A 17,274-nucleotide genomic window follows, 5' to 3' on the forward strand; every position below is an offset into this window, starting at 1 on the left:
AGAGATGATATGCATAGGATGACCTGTGTGCCAGTACCAGAGAAAAATTTTCTGGCTTCATATATCACGTAGAAACTGCAAAAAATCTCCTTGTCTGCAACCAAAAAGAGAAAAAACCCCACAACCTTGCAGGGGGTGGTTGGAAAGAAGGAAAATTGATTTTCCTGTCATTTGCAACACTGCAAAATCTCATTGTAAAAAAGCTGAAGTTTCATGTTGATCTAATTGCTACCATATGACATTAGTTCAGCTTTATCACTAAGTGCAATGAATACCTGTCCCAGCAGCATGACAAACAAAAATTGCAGCAGAACCATCTTCCCTTCCTCCTGCTGAGAAGTTATATAGCAGTATATACCCATCTGAGTTCAGAACTGTGGCACTTCCATGGGGTCACAGCTTCCTCTGAGCAGCCACCTGCTTCCTTCTGGCAGGTGGCTTCCTCTGCTCCCCCGTGGTCCTCCATGGGCTGCAGAGGCACAGCTGCCTCACCATGGTCTTCACCACAGGCTGCAGGATCTCTGCTCTGGTGCCAGGAGCACTGCTTCCCCTTCTTCTTTACTGACCTTGTGCCTTCATAGTTGTTTCACATATTTAGTCCTGTCTTGAGCTGCACTTGTGCAAGTTTTTTTCTCCCCTTTTTATTTTTTTCCTCCCAGAGCTGCTACCATCATTGACCTTGGCCAGCAGCTCTATCGAACATAGGGGAAGCTTTCAGCAGCTTACTGCAGAAGCCACTCATATGGGCTCTCACTCAAAGCCTTGCCATGCAAACCCAATAGACCTGTGCACTGTTCACAGGACAACCAAAGCAAAGCTGTCTATAACTGCTACTTCAGTTCAAGCCACTTACTCCTATATTTGAATAAGTGATAGTCCTGGGACAGCCACTTCTGCTTCTCCATTTTTACACCTAACATTGATCTTGTGAGCCTGGGTATTCATTTCATGCATCTTGGACAAATTGATAGTTTAGGTGAGACAAAAGCAATAAAACCAGAATGATCTGTTTAAGTGGCAACAATGTGATTTTAGCAATCTTGTTAGTGTCCATACCTCAAAGATTTTCACATCATAAATGCAGTTACTGCTCCAAGTATCCCTAGGCATTTCTTCTTTTTCTTCGGTTGGTGGTTGCAATCACCATTTTATAGTACATATAAACTAGGAGAAATTGTATTCCAACTTTTAAATCTCTAAATATTTTGCTCTGAAATTTTCCCTGCAAAAACTAATGAACTAAAGGAAATGATAGAGTCTACAAGACTGAAAAGTGTTGTTCACAACAAGCTGTACTTTTTTCAGCCAGGGCTCCATGGCTCTAAAGAACATTTTACCCAAATACGGATTAATGGACTGTATTATTCTTCTTTAGGCATTTATACTAACTCCTCGAGAAAAGAGGACAGAAAATGACAACAGTTAGGAACAGTGGAGTTATGGGAAGTCTACTGATCCCAGTACTACAAATCAAACTGCTTTCAGCCACCAATGTAGTAAGCCCACGAGAGGCGCTGGCAGGGAGGGGCTCGGCCAAGAACGGGGCCGTAGCTCCGTGCCCGGGCTCGCAGGGCGGCCGGCCGGGACCGGCAGGGCCCCCGGAGGCCGCCCGGAGCCACCGCCCCCGCGGCCCCGGCGCTCCGCCCCAGCCGGCCGAGGCGGGGCCCGGCGGCTCCGCGGCAGCACCAGCGCGGCCCCGCTCGGCGGCAGCGCGGCGGGAGGCGCCGGGGGCCCGGCCGGACCTCTGGGGCTGCTCTCGCCGGCGAGATGGGGCTGGAGCCGCTGTTCCAGGCCTGGAGCTACTTCAGGCGGAGGAAGTTCCGGGAGTGCGCGGATGTCTGCTCGCAGCTGCTGGAGAGGCCGCCCGGCGAGCAGGTAGCGGGGGCCGGGCCGTGGCGGGAGGCGCGGTGAGGGGCGGCAGCGGCCTCGTCCCGGCTGCCTCAGCACCACGGGACCCCTGTGTGCCTGCTGCAGCCGCCGGAGGGGCCGGCAGCAAGCGCCGGGCCGTGCCGAGCTCCCGGAGCAGGAGGCCGGGCAGCGCCGCCCCTTCGCGCTCCCCCCTCCCCTCAGGCTGGGGGCCTTGAGCCGGCGCTGCGGCTCCGCCTCAGACACGCCCCGCGGAGCCCGCCCGGGCCCGGAGGTGGGAGCGGGGGAGCGCTCCGGTACTGCCGAGCGCTGCCGTGACAGCTGCGGCGGCCAGGCTCTTCGCAACTAGAGCACTAACGCACTCAAGATTTTGCTGAGTTAAAGGGAGAAAAGCTGAGATTAAAAATCAGGTTTGCTAGGGATGTTCCTGTTGATTTTATACTGATGTTTAGCTGCTGCATGGCCCAAATCACATGACGTTAAGAGACATGTATTTTAGCTCAGCTTACCTACGAGCCCTACCTTGGGACAGGAGGCAGGAGGTGTTCGGTTATCTCTCTCTTTGCTCTTTTTCCAGCTGCAGTCTTCAATACCTACGTATTTTCTTACCCTTTTGTAAGAGCAAAGGATTTGATAAAGTTGTTTCTGGATTAATGTTTCCATGCATGTAAACATTTTTTTATGCCGTATTTTAAAAACAGTAACTGAACAGACTTCATCTTAAACACTTTACAGTAAATTTGTAAGTCTTTCAAAGCATCCTATAGACAGATGTTTTAATAATCTTGAACACAGTTCTTTTTATCACAAAGGACAAGTCTTTCAAGAAAGCTGCATGGTCACACAATAGTGCAAATATAAAGCACAGTAATTATTTGAACTGGTTTAGGATAGGTGTTTAAAAGATTATTTTTTTAATGTTTTATACTGTAAGGCACCAACAAGAAGCCATGAGCAGAAACATTTTTAGTGGAGAAAGTATTCCAAGAACATTATTCCTGAACCCTAAATGAGAGTCGTTGTTAGTTCCATGCTAGTGCTGTATTATTTCTATGTATTTACATTATTGGGCCTTATTTTTATGTGATCTTTGCATATGGAAGGACATCACTTGATTTATGAAAGAAACTCTTGAAATAGTACAAATAACAGTTAATAAAAGTTGTAAAGATCATAATGCTGGTCTTAATTTATTAAGTTTTTAATGAGTAAAATGTTTTTCTATCTAACATAGGAATGTAAAGACAACTGCATTTCTGCTCTGTGCTTAAGCTCAAGTATAAAATGGTATTGTTACACCTGTGAAGTCCAAACTTCTGCTGGGCTGTTTCCAGTAGCACTAGTAAGGAATAGAAGATGTATGAGGCTGAGAAAAAATGCTAAGGAGGAAATTTAAAAACAGCAATGAGAGGATCTACTTGGATAAGGCCTTGAACAATCTGGTCTGCTGGAAGGTGTCCCTGTCAGTGGCAAGGGCAGGGTGGAACTAGATCATCTTTAAGGTCCATTTCAAATCCTTTACATTCTGTGATTCTCTGATGTAGATACTAATTGGTTTTCCTTCTTCCAAATATAGATCACACATGGTGAAACACTTAAGTACAGAAATTAAATTGTCTTAGACAAGGTACATCCTCCTTCGAGAATAAGGACCTTATATACCAGCAAATGAGAGTTTCTCCAAATTCTGTATTGAGACAAACAATTGATCACTTAATTTAATCTTTGAAATGTTCACACCAGCCTATAAGCTTAATTTTTTATAAGAATGAAAGAGAAAAAACATTTAAGATCATTCCATTTGAGAAATGGTGGAGGGTGGGGTTGTGAACATCATCTATACCAGATCAAATGATAAGCTCTTAGAAGTCTTATGTGAAGTCTTTGAATTTCAAGATCAAGTTTCATCACTATTTTGAAAAAACTCTCAGGCCACAGTTGCATGCAAATGACAGGACTTTATAACTTCAGTATGTTAATTTCAGAACTGTGTTCCTGTTCACTGTTTTGTGTGAAAAAGGTACTCTCCTGCAGCAGCACATTTCAAACCTACCAGACAGTTCAGATGGAAGAGAGGCAAACTTGAAATAAGATTAGTGTGGTTCTTTCCTCATATAATCTTCTTGAGGAATCCTTATTAAGAGCTCATTTTAAGCAGGAATTAATGACTTCTAAAAGTATTTGAAAGTATATCTATTTGAGATTGGGAAATATCAGTCTTTATAACATTTAAAAATGCATGACAGAATGTTTCAGTCTTTGAAAATATTTCATACAGCAATGTTCAAGTAAAGTTTGCAAACACCTAGTGGATTTTACTCTAGAAGTATTTCATATAAGGAATAACAATTTAGAGATTTTCTTAAGGCTAAAATAAGTGGAGAGATGATAAATAAATGGAAATTCATCATGTTGTTTCAGAAGCATCATGGAGTATATTACATTCATGGTATGTAATGGAATGGCTACACAGCTCTTTTCAATCATTCCTCTCTGGTAGTCCGGACAAAAAGCACCCTCCTGACAGGAGAAGATGTAGCATTATTTATGCCACCTCTTCATTGTGGTACAGCAGGTTGTAGAAACCAGAATATTGGTTAAATATCTTTCAAGAGTGCAACTTGGACCAAACTCAAACCAGCTCAACACACAAAATGTTACACCTAAAGTCTCTTCAACAAAACATTTTTTGATTGTCTAATTAGAATATAACTTTAACATCCATGGCAAACTTAACATGGAACAGCATTTATCTTTGTCAGTCAATTGTGTTCATGTTATTTAGATGTTACCCTTTTTATTGTAATCAACTTAAAATCCTGATATTTTCTGGTTATATGTCCAAATAGGCCTGTATTTATTTTATTATTCTGCTTCCCATTTGTAAAGATGTTTTCCTTAGCCATGTTGTTGCTCTTTCAGCTCATTACTTTCTGACACTTGCTACTTTCAGGTACCAATCTGTCCTCTTTACCCTACTAAACTTCAGGCATGGAGTAAGGGAAGTAATAACATGCCTCAAGAATATGTTTTATATGTCTTACAAACTATTCTGAACTTACTTAATACAACAGAATGAAAAACTGAATCATGTTTATGGATTGTAGTATATATGCCTTGCATTTAATAAAATCATTATTTTTCTAAAAATAATTATCTTTGAAAGGTAATAAGATCCAAGGCTGAACACTGAGGTAATTAGAACTGAAATAAGTGACATATATTACTTAACTCTCCTGGCTTGCCTAGTCTAATCCTATTTTACATTATTCTGAATTTATTCCAACAGCTAATTCGCTGTAGTTGTGAATATTAGAAAAGTGATCTATGAGTATTTTATTTCCACATTAATTGAGAGTCCAGGATCATTCTCAGGAAGTTTCACTTTGATTTCTGGTATCTGTTGCTTTTGAAATGGCATGTTAATGAAATCAGTAGTTCCTAAATATTTTGATTGTGCTTTAATTCTGTCGTCTTCATCCACCTACTAAAAAATGGTGCTGTTTTCCATCTGTGTGAATTACATTAGTAGTATTTTAATATAAGCTGGCAAATTATCTAAAATGAAGTATGTACCATTTTTGATAACTAAACCGGTAAGTGTGGTTTATAATTCTTAAAAAACACATAGCAATTATAGCAGATTTAATGGTCAGACTCTTAACGGTAGCACTTCTGCGAATCAACCCAAGATATGTCATGTTGGGCACTAGGAAAGCAGACAAATGACAACACTTGCAGAAAGTTTGGATTAAGTGAGCTGCTGAGCAGCACAAGGGAATACTCAACGGCTGTAATCACTGTGCCATCTGTTCTTATCCTCTTGTCCCATATTCTGCTAAGCATGTGCTTCCCAAGCTCTGCTTCCCAGGGAAAGAGGGATCTTGTAGGAACAGTAGCCTCTGTCTCTGTTCAGGGACTCACTTCTTTGAACAGCATGCATTTAGGATATAATTTAAGCTACAGGAGCTGGTGTCCTTTAAAGACAAGCATAGGTTGAGTTAAATAATGACTCTTACGGGTCAGAACTTTTTCATGCTCAGGCAATTGGCCTTCTCCCTTCTAAGACACGTAATGTAACAGCAGGAAAGGAAGAGACTAACAATGCCTTACTGGCATTGAGTGTTTTCATGCCTGAAAGAGGTGGCCTTTCTTGTGTGAAAGCCTGCACTTTTTTCCCCAATTTGTCTGCTAAATCATAGAACCACTCCTGCTCCATTGCATCTGCAGCACTGTCCTAGAGCTGTGGGCTGCTGAAACCAGTTTTTTACAATATCCTTAGAAGTACCACACTTAAAAATGTAGTAAGAAAATTTCTTGGCAGTGTATCTTGACCTGTGCCTTGATTTATCAGTCCCTGTATGTATAGGTGAGTATTCAGGATATGTTTGTATCACAAGTATAATGACAAGCTCTCCTTTAAGAACATGGCAAAAAATCATATAAAGATATTAAAAATAAGTTTACTGATGATCCAGTCCATAGTCACATGTACATACATTTAGAGGCTGTCTTAATTGGTGCAGTACTCTCTTTGAAGCTTGTCACCAGATGCAGTAAGCCCTAGGAGGTTTTTTAAGTACTTTGTTGACCTTTTAGCTAACTGGGCATGAATCAGAAATTTTCTCACATAGCAGTATCAAATACTGTGCCATTGTAAACCTTGAATTCTTAAAGAGCACAACAAAATTGAAGTGTTTCAAAATCAGAAGTTTTCCTGAAGAGTTCTTAATAAATAACATTGTGGTAAAAGAATAATTAGCTGCTACTGAATTACTGAATTACATCTTGTGGAACTTTTTTTTCTATAAAATATCCTGTGCATTTCTTCAGTTAAGCATCAGGAATATAAATGGTATAGGTGGAATTCACTTCTACGCTGACATTCTTATCTCAGGATAAATAAAAGCTGTATTTTGTGTGACTAGCATTTGGGCATAGAAACACGTAAAATACTGGTGTTCAGTTTAATTATTTCCTATTGTAAGCAAACAGGCCTTGTCTTCTGTGTTTATAGTAATAGCATGACCTAGAGGAAATACAATCCAGGACTGTTTCTGTTGATCATCCTGATTAGTCACCTAATCTGATTACTCTTTGTGTTCCATATGTCAGATTCAAGGCAATAAACAGAACCCATATATGAGGCCTGCTCTAGTTTAACAATAGAAAAAAAAAAGCCTAATATAATTTGTAGACATATAGTGGATGTTCTTAATTTAATTTAATTAATGATCTTCTGTGAGGATTTGCTTTTGTTCATTTATCCTTTCTTCTCCCATGTTGAATTTACAGCTGCTGTAGTTTGCATACTTGTTTTTGTAAGGTCATAATAAAATTATCACACTTATGTTTATGGGCATTGAACTTGATTTGAAAAAGCATCTTCAACTGAAATTACTTATTGGTGCAAGAGACTGTAAGTTTATGCATGAAAATAGTGATACTTAGGGAGAAGTCATTCCTGGGTAAAGGTTTGGGGTTTTTTTTTGTGTTTCTGCTCTTAATCATTTGAAGAACATAATAATTTTAATATTTTGAATGTATTAAATTATACTCACCTGAAACTAATTGTAGAGTGAAGCCATATTATAATATAAGGTATGTAATATATTCCCTCTTCTAGACTATAAGCATCATAAAACTTAATTATTTTAAGTATTTTTGGTATTCAAATAAACTGACTTTACATTTTAATATTAAAGTGCCCTCAGTGGATTTAGGGATCTGGATTAAATAGTTCCTTCATTGCTTTTACAATCTTTTGACTTTCAAGGGAGTTTTATGTGTAAATGAAGAATAAATTTGAGCTTTTGTTTTGAGAGACAAGCTTACAGGGCAATTCTATTTGTTAATCCTCTCAAAGAACTCTATTTGAAATCTAGTTCCTATGGCTTACTTGCATGTGTGGCAACTGTTGGATCCACCCATGCTAAAGTATGTTATATTTTAATGTAACTTTTGTTATTCCATTCTTTTGTTTAATCTGAGGGTCCCGTTACCTGCTTGATGGTTATTTAAAATCACAAGTTACTTGTCAAAAACAGAAACAATGTATTAGTATGTATAAACAATGCATACTCTCACATACAATTATCAGAATGCAGCGGTTTTAGTATTATTAATCATCTCTACTTTTTTGCCAGATTATGAGGGATGTAATTTCTGAATTTTATATTAGTAGACGTGATCCTACATAAGCAAATTTTTTTGGTTTTTCAATTATTTTTTAAACTAATGAACAGTGCCTAAATTAAGATACACATCTGTAACATCAAGGCGTTTAGTATTAGTGTTGACATAATATTCCTAACTTGTCTTCATTAGTTACTGTAGCACATATGGTATGGAAGACCACCTAATGTTCTTAAAACCATTTTCATATGGGCTGTAATATTCAGACAGAATGGGGTAGATAAAATGCAAACTGAAATATCTCGATGTCCTTTATTAATTAGAAAGCTGAATAGTTTCTTATTTTAGAAAACAACTGCTATACATAAAAGAATTGTAGTAATTTATTTAATGTCACTCCAGGACAATCATACACCTAAAATGCAAAACCAGTTTCAGAGCCTTAGTCAGGCCCAGGTATGTCACAGTCAACTGAGATTAATCCCCAAATTGATGTTTAGTTCCACAGAATACTCAGTGTAAGATGTGTTATACATTCTAACACAATTGAAAAACTTTTTGGCTCCCAGTGCAATTCTTTAAAGACCACAAATTCCAGTACTCTACAGAAGGAAGATGTCCTTCAACAGTAGTCCAGGTCCCTGCTGTCATAAAATTTACCGAGTAAAAATGTTCAAATTGAAAGAATTAGGTCATGTCTCATGCTACAGAGGAGTGAACTTAACATTGCCATTCTCCTGATGGAACAGAAAGAAGCCAGCTCTGAAGCCAGCCAATCTTGGCTGCAAAGCAAACCACCAGCAGGGCAGTGCTTCAGCTGGGAGAAGACATTGGTGTGATCTAATAGCAGCTTACTAATTCATACAAGGAGTTTATCAAGAAAATGGAGCCAGAGACCACTTGCAATGATGCAGGGAAGTGGAGGCTTTGGCTTGGTATGAGGAAAAACTTTCCTGGTAAGGACAGTCAGCAGTGGAGCTGGTTGCCCAATGGCATTGTGCACCTCCACCCAATTGGACAAGACTTTGAGCAACCTCAACTGACCTCATAGCTGACCTTGCTGTGAAGGCTTTGGACTAGAGACCTTCAGACCTTTATAGTCTGAATTACTTGAAGATTGTACATTCAGTCTGATATAGTTGGTTTAACTGTGATAGATTTGCACAATGCCTGATATGCAAGAAATTTTTCACTACCTCTAGGAGAAATGATCTGACACTACAAAAGACTAATAGTGATTTAGAGAAAGTAACATGTATCTCCCACCTTCCTTGTCTAGAGCTGAAGTAATACATTAGGAAAAACTCATCCCCAGTCCCTGGAAGTGAACAGCAAAAGTCCCGAAGGGTAGTTTAAATATTATGTAAACATGATAATTACACAGTAATTTTTTTCCTGTCAGTATTTACTCAATTTTAATGAGTAAATATGTAAATAAGTAAATGGAAGTTTTCAAGTATATGCAAGTTCCATCTTTTCTACTTACAATAAACTTAATCTGGTAGATTTTCTTTTGATTTTTGGGTGGTGCAATGGGCTGTCAATTTGACATTTATTCCACTTGCAATATTACTAGCCAAATGCAATGAATACATAATTTTCATCATAAAAGTGCCATGAAAAAGCACTGAAATTTCCTTTTGTCTTCTTGAGTGGTATCATTGTGATCACCAGGAGCAGTTAAAAAAAGTGTGTAAAAATGGATTTTATTAAGTAGGCATTCTAAAGACCTTGGTGTAATAATCTGGTTAATTTTTAGAAGATTTGAATACATCGTCCAAGTTAATTTTCTTTTAATCTATCATTTTTCAGCTTCATAATTCTTAAATGATAATCTAAGATTTGGCTAGGATGATCCAGCAGAAGCAAGAAAGCAAAGGTATCAGAAAGATACACTTACTGCAAATTTACTTTCATTGTGCAAAACACTGATTAGCTTCATAATGTGTATAAGTTTAGATAATGTCATAAAATGGAAATTTGGGTATATGTATCAGAGAGAAAATGTTTGTGCAAAATGAGGTCATCACAGAGTATAAGTGCACTTGTATGTTTTTATTGTCTGGCATTTCCATTTCTCAGTTTCCATTTTCTCTCTTTTCAGGAGCTTGATTCTGAATACACTGTGTTTCAGGTAAAGTTCTTTCCATAAATAAAATTATTAGATGCAATCACTGGGAAGAATTTCCGATATACTGAATAATACTTGTTTTTTTGCTAAGTCTTCAATAGTTTTTTGGGGTTTTTTTTTGTATTGGTGAGGCATTACATTTGGTAAGGGGAAGATTTTTGATATTTTGAACAGGCAGCTTTTATATTTGATAGAATTTTGTTTCTCTCATATTTTTCCTATATCTTTATTCAGCAGTTCAATGCTTTCTGAAAACTAAATTGAATCTACCTTGAACTGAATGACCTTCATCTGCAGATGAGATTAGGAAGAAAACAGCATGTATTCACAGATAGAACAATGTTTGTGCTCTTAGGGCTCACTTTTGTGTTTTATTTCATGCATGTAGAGGTGGGCTCTTACCCATGCTCTTCCTGCTCTTGCAGCTCAGGCTCACTGCCTACCTTGTGTAGAGTCTGGTAACCTTGTAGGTGTATTATGATGATTTGCATGAGCAATGGAAAATTGAGAGTAATTAATGAATTTTCACTCTGCCCATATTAGCTCTTGATTATTGCAATGGCAAGAATAGTATTGTGCAGATGATGGTATCTTTTGGCTTCAGCCCACAGTCAGAAGAGATGAAATGCAATGTGAAATGGCAGCTTTAAATACAGGTCCTTAATATATTTTTACAGGTCTTTAATTACACTCCATGAATTCATGCAAGTTGTTTACATAGAGAATGGTTTCTCTGAAGCACTACTGGATATCTTCTTGAGTGTAATTATTACCCTTCACAATGTAGTTGTGTTCTGGGTTTTCATTGTGTACGGAGTAAAATTTATTATAATAGAAAGGATTACTGGAGAATGCAACCTCTTAGAAAAGTTTATTGCCATGTTCAGAGAAAACATTTAAATTTAAGTACTAGGTTTATATTTTTAATTTGGTTTTTGTACTTTTCAGGAACAAGAAGAAAATATTCAATTGAGTTACAGACTTCTCATAAACTGAATGAAAAACACTGCCACTTCTCTTTCTGGAGTTTAGACTTACATACTGTATACTGTATACTTATATACTGTATCACATTTCTTTAATTGCTATTAGGGATTGTAAATTTTGTTCCAATTACAAGTTGAGTAAGCTTAATTTGTTATGTTGTGAATATGTCAGTTGTCTGAAATGAGCTTCCCTTTCTTTTTCTTACCATATAAATGCTGGTTTATAAAAATGCGGTTTATCTTCATAAGCTCCAGACATGGTGCTTATCACAAAACAAAATTATCTGTCCCACAAAGAGAAAGCAGATAAACTGTAAACTACAAACAGATGTTTAATTAAGGAATACTGTGTGATATTTGAATTTTTTGTTGGCTGTGAAGCCTTGGACTAGGAGTTTTATACTGGAAGAGATGCCTAAGGAATCTATTTTTTATGACAGATATTTGCCAAGTAATGACAAAGAGATGTTGATTTTAAAAACACATTTTCACGTGCTAGTTAGTGGAAAAATCACAATAATACAGTTATGTCTATGTAAAGAACTAACCTCAGTTTTAGCATTTAGTGTAGAGGAGTTGCTACTTCCAGTTTCCAGAAAAATATCATTGCTGTGGGCAGATTTTCTTACTTCTAGTAAGAAATTAGCCTGTGCTTGGCTATACAAAAGCTCTAATTAGAGCATATTCCCCATATAGACATAGTTATGTTGACTGCAGGTATACTTGTCTTCGAAAAGAACAGAGTACCATCAAGGTATTAAAAATTCAACAAACTAAATACTTCATAGAATCATGAAAAACTGTTAAAAGTGTTGAACATCTAACAGAAATCTCAGCATTAATTAAAGGCTGTCATCCTACTACATAAGAAGAAACTAAAAGAACATAAAGCAGATCTGGATTATGACTGTCTGGCCTAGATTCAGATCATCCTGCTGAATTCCCTCCTCTTCATTCTTGAACAGAGATTTCTAATTGTGGTTGAATCAGCTGGCTGAAGGCCTCCTTTACTTCTGTTTGGAAGAAAGCACTTTTTAAAAGAATAGTTAAATATTTCAGCATCTTTAGATACACTCTTTTTGATTGACATAAATTTGCATAGAAGTATAGGGGAAGTCTAGAGGAAAAGACAGGATGAATGACAAGTATCTTGTCGCCCTGAAAACTCAGCTTCTGAGCTTGCTAACAATAGTTTTCTAAAGACTTTCCCAGGACAGTAACTGTAAACATAGATATGTGTACATTCTTTCTGTTACACATCTTGTGACGGGCATCTCTCATGGCCAGGGCAGTGAGAAAGTGTTATCCTGACCATCCAATCCCTGGCCATGGTCAGAAGCCTATAAATCCTGAGAGGAAAAATAAACTCTCTCTTTTCACCACACCTTGACCTGTGTCCATGTGATCTATTCAGCACCAGTGGCAACATCATCTCATTAAATGATTACTTAAATTATTAAATAAGCCTGAGTTTCAGATCTTCTTATACCTCTTACTTAAGGAACAAACATTTCCATGTGTTTGACCTTTATTTCTATTAAGACAGCATCAGTCTGTTTCTATTTTGAAAGGTCTCCTTAGCCAATATTAAATATGCTGTTCCACCAGATTGCTGTACTCCTTGTTAGAAAGGAAACAATTTTTTTGGCAGTGATTTTACTCTGGAAATGTATGATGATCTGTTCCATAGCTGATGAAAGATCAAGGATTGGTCTTGTGACTTCCTTTATCATGCCAATTCTGTGACTACATTACAAGCATATCAAAATCATCAAAGTGGTTGGACCTGCACTTACTTTGTTGATATTTCTATATGGCTGCTACTGATTTTTCTTGTTCTTTTTTCTCCCCACTGATTTGCTGTCTCCACAGTCTATGCCATAATTGTCACATAGACTAGAGTTATGCTTGCCTTTCCACACTGTTCAGATTATCCTCCAAAACATACAATGTAGTAATTTGTCAGTTCAGGTCACTAAAATGTATTCCAATTAATTAATAATTATAATTAATGATTATTTTTTCCAATCAACTCATAATCTTAAATGCCCAGGGTATATATTCATACAGTGTTTTACAGCTAATGCTTTGAACAAAGGACTTAGTCTCCTTTTAGACCTCCATCAGACAGATGGATATACTCAGATATTTTAAGTCAGTACCTTATTCAAGCCTAATAAAACTGTGATGTGAATAATAAGTGATAAAATTGCTGATTAGATTATTTACTTAGTGTCTTGAAGATATTTTACTTTTTACTTATCCTTATTCAGGCTGCCTGGAACCTGAAAACACGAGCTTTGACAGAAATGGTGTATGTGGATGAAATTGATATGGATCAAGAAGGAATTGCAGAGATGATCCTGGATGAAAATGCCATTGCTCAAGTTGCACGTAAGATTGACTTTCACTTAAATACATTGATTCAACAAGAGCTCTTTTGGCCATCTCTTATGTCATCTATCATACAATAGTACAAACTGAGATGACCTTAAGTATTGGTTAAAAAAGTGTTTTAGATTGTTTTATGGTTGCATGGCAATGTTGAGATCCACCATGTGTTCTTGATGTAGTACTTAGGCCTGTCAGATGAGTTCAGACCATGCTCAATTGTGTTTTGTTAGTTTTTCCCCCTACATTTGAGGAAATATAGTGAGCATATAAGTGGTCACTTGCTTTTTCCATCAGTATGTTGATTTCTTTTACTCCTTTCTGTCTTCTTCAGGCATTGTGGAAAACTAGTGAAAAAATCTGCTTTCAGTGTGCTATCAGTTTTATCCATACGCCTTGTCCATGTGCCTTAGCCAGATATCACTTTTTGGCATCATGTCCTGCAAACGTTATCTCAACTGATTTTTCTTTCTTCTGCTTTTCTCTACTTCATTCTTCTCTTCCTTCACAGTGCAGTTCTTCAGCTCTGCCATTGATTCTTCTATACAATTCTTTTTCAGCTTCATCATTTCCCTTCCAAGTGGACAATAATTAGTTGTCTTCCAGTACTTTTTTAGCATTATTTGTAACTTTTTCTGTTTCTTTAGTATAGTCTACATGGAAATTTTTATGTAACTTATTAAGCGTGACTTTCTACCACATACCATGAAGAGGAATTCAAGAGAAGAAATGGACATAGGCCAGAACTGATACTTGAAGTGTTAAAAGGTTTTTCTATCTGGATAGATGTAGGCAATTGCATATCTATCTGATGACATTTTTTAAAATTTTCATTACATGCTTAGTCACAGTCAAGCAGTAGTGGAGATGCGTTTATACATTATGATCAACTAATTATAGATATCTGTCTTAAAACACCATTGTAATAAAATTTAGAGGTTTGATTTGATTTTATGCCCCCTGAAGAGATTATCTTCCAAGAAAAGTGATTTGATGAATACTATTTAGAAATAAGACATTCTGGAAAAATATATTCAGACTATGTTGAAACTGAAAAAAGGTGACTTTCTGGATATTGTGTCATAGATTTCAAAACCAAAGAAAATTATTACAATAGTGTAGCCTGCACTTCTGAATCATTGAGATAAAACTTTGTTGTTCATGCTTCAAATCTGCTAGGTGTGCCTGTACAAAAAAAGTACAAGATCTTTATGAACAGAAGAATCCTTCATCAGTTCACCTGGGCTCAAGCTGGTTCAGTGTTTTCATTGATGTCCTTTGGATATGGATGTGTTCTTACTTTACAGCGCTCTAAATTGTAAGAGGGATCTTACCATGGTCTAATGTCATGAGATACCATTCTCCATCTGCTCTGTAGGTGAAGGTTTAGATTTACTTACTCAAGTCTGGATGCCAGATAGAAAATGTACCATTTCGAGTTAGTCTGATCTCATAGTTTCAGTAACCTTCTTTAGCACTGTGTGGTATTTCTAAGATGTTCTTGACAATTGTTTGGGTCAACCCCAGTAGGCATCCACACAGGCAGTTGTTCACTCCCCCCAGGTGGGATGGAGAAGAGAATGGTGAGGGTGAAAGAAAGAAAACCAATATTCATTGTTTCGCAGGTTTCTTGCAATAGTCTATCAATTTATCAGTAATAGAATGCAATATTTGGGGTTCGTCTTCTTTGTTTAGTTCTTTGTCCCATCAGTTTGAGTAAATAAATTTCTGTCTTACTGTTTATCATAAAACACAATCATGTTTGAAGTCATCTGGACAAGGGAGTAATATCTCAAAGTGAAAGGAGAAATGCTATTATTTTGTAGGACCGGGAACATCTTTGAAACTTCCTGGAACTAGCCAAGGTGGAGGCCCCAGTCCAGCTGTTAGGTATGTGATAGTTTATTTTTAAAAATGTGATGAGTTAAATTAAGAAATCATAAACTTAACTTCTGAAAATTAAATGCTTCAGGTATAACTGTTTAAATTCTCTATTAATAAATACTACTTAACGTAAGGATAATGTACTTAACATCTTCAGGCCAGTAACTCAATCAGGAAGACCTATTACAGGATTTGTGAGACCCAGCACACAAAGTGGACGGCCAAGTACCATGGAACAGGCGATAAGAACGCCTCGAACAGCACTCACAGCTCGTCCAATCACTAGTGCTTCCGGAGGATTTGTCAGGCTGGGCACGGTGAGTTGCTTCCCCCTGTTCCCAGAGTGGAAGATTTCTTGGTCACAGTATCTGGCACGGTGACACTATAGTTTACTTAAAAGCTGCATCTAAACTCAAGTTTGAAGGAGGCAAGTATTTTTAATTATTTTAATTCTTTTCAAAATAGAGTTTGAAAAGGTAACTTCTTGGGCATTTGCTAGTCTGTTTATAATAAAACAAAAATTTACATAAAATCACAAGTTCACCAGGATTCATATGAATTCCAAATTCACAGGCTCCTTGAGAAACATTTTTATTAATGGAAGACCATGCAAAGACTGTGACATGATCTCACCATAAATATCTACTACAAAACAATTGATAAGCACTCAGTGTCTGTCGCTTGAAAAGAAAAAGAGAATAGTTTATGCTAATTTATCCTTATTATTATATATCCTTATTATTATATAAATTATATGCTGTTCTATTGGCAAAATTAATAAACTGCAACCAACATGAATATGTAATACATATTAAAATCACATTAATGGCAAAATGTGGCATCTTCTCACTATTGCATGTAAGAACTAATCTTCCTAAGTATTTCTTGAAGATTTTTTTTTGCTTATGTATCCCAACTACCAAGCTATGTGCTTAGGCAGTGCATGGAAATAGTGGGGACAGAGAAGAAAGAGTCCGTACTGCATAGTAGAGCAGTGAGTCTACAAATGTTTTGTTTGGAATTTGGCGGATTTTTTTGTATACTAATAATATTTTGAAAATCTTCAGGAAAAGTGTAGGGCATCTTCCCACTTAAAAAGCCTTTTTTTCCCCCTCAGGCTTCAATGCTAACAAATCCAGATGGCCCTTTCATAAATCTGTCTCGACTGAATTTAACAAAATATGCTCAGAAACCCAAACTGGCAAAGGTATGTAACAATTTTAGTTAGTGTTGTGATATCTTTTTTGTATTTTCTGGTTTCTAATGTAACTGTATATGGGATTTGGGATAAAAACAATGATGAACAGTGGTTTAGATATTAACTTCAGAAAAACAGTGTGTTACCCATCTTTTGACAGTGTTTACCAGACTTGAAATTGAAGATATGCCTAAAGAGATTATAGTGAAAGTATACCTAGGAAAAATATTTGTATGGGAAAAAATATTCCACTGGTAAATAACTTTGAGCTGTGCATCTAGGAGTGATGAAGGGCAATTATAAAAAGAAAAAAAAAAGCTAGGAGCAAAAAACCAGCAGAACCTTTCTGAATATCTGGAAATGTGGTTCTGTGTACAAATAGCTGGCAATCCAGGCCTAAAAATGTTCACAATCTTTGGATTTTTTTCCTTTGATTTTATGGCATGAGTTAACACTTTTTATGTAAAAAGGTACCATTTTTTTGTTCAGAATACTTCAGTTAAGATCATCTGATTGACAGTCGAAGAAACTGTCTGACAATAGAACAGGTTTTTGCAGGTTGTCTGCCCAACTTACAGGTTTCAGCTCTGAGTGGCAGGGAGCTGAATGTTGTGTGAAGATTTATCATTCTGTTGCCTTTCAGTTGAATCTTTCGTTCCCCAACACAACCAGTTATCTGTGTG

General features: G+C 37.1%; 1 protein-coding gene across 3 annotated transcripts in view; it reads left to right on the forward strand.

Annotated features, from left to right (window-relative positions):
- Positions 1-1,661: 1,661 nt before the first annotated feature.
- Positions 1,662-17,274, forward strand: part of TTC8 (tetratricopeptide repeat domain 8) — a 40,486-nt gene continuing 24,873 nt past the window's right edge. Inside the window, exons 1-6 of one of the 3 annotated variants that reach the window (XM_086894313.1) lie at positions 1,662-1,875; positions 10,106-10,135; positions 13,392-13,512; positions 15,336-15,399; positions 15,551-15,710; positions 16,511-16,600. In XM_086894313.1, coding sequence (XP_086750439.1) covers positions 1,768-1,875; positions 10,106-10,135; positions 13,392-13,512; positions 15,336-15,399; positions 15,551-15,710; positions 16,511-16,600 — 573 coding nt within the window. In that variant the 5' untranslated portion in view covers positions 1,662-1,767. The remainder of the gene's footprint in view (positions 1,876-10,105; positions 10,136-13,391; positions 13,513-15,335; positions 15,400-15,550; positions 15,711-16,510; positions 16,601-17,274) is intronic. The other 2 variants (XM_086894314.1, XM_086894315.1) reach the window with 2 other exon arrangements.

The sequence above is a fragment of the Cyanistes caeruleus genome, chromosome 6 (assembly GCF_971803275.1).
Source record: "Cyanistes caeruleus chromosome 6, bCyaCae1.hap1.1, whole genome shotgun sequence".
Taxonomy (NCBI): domain Eukaryota; kingdom Metazoa; phylum Chordata; class Aves; order Passeriformes; family Paridae; genus Cyanistes; species Cyanistes caeruleus.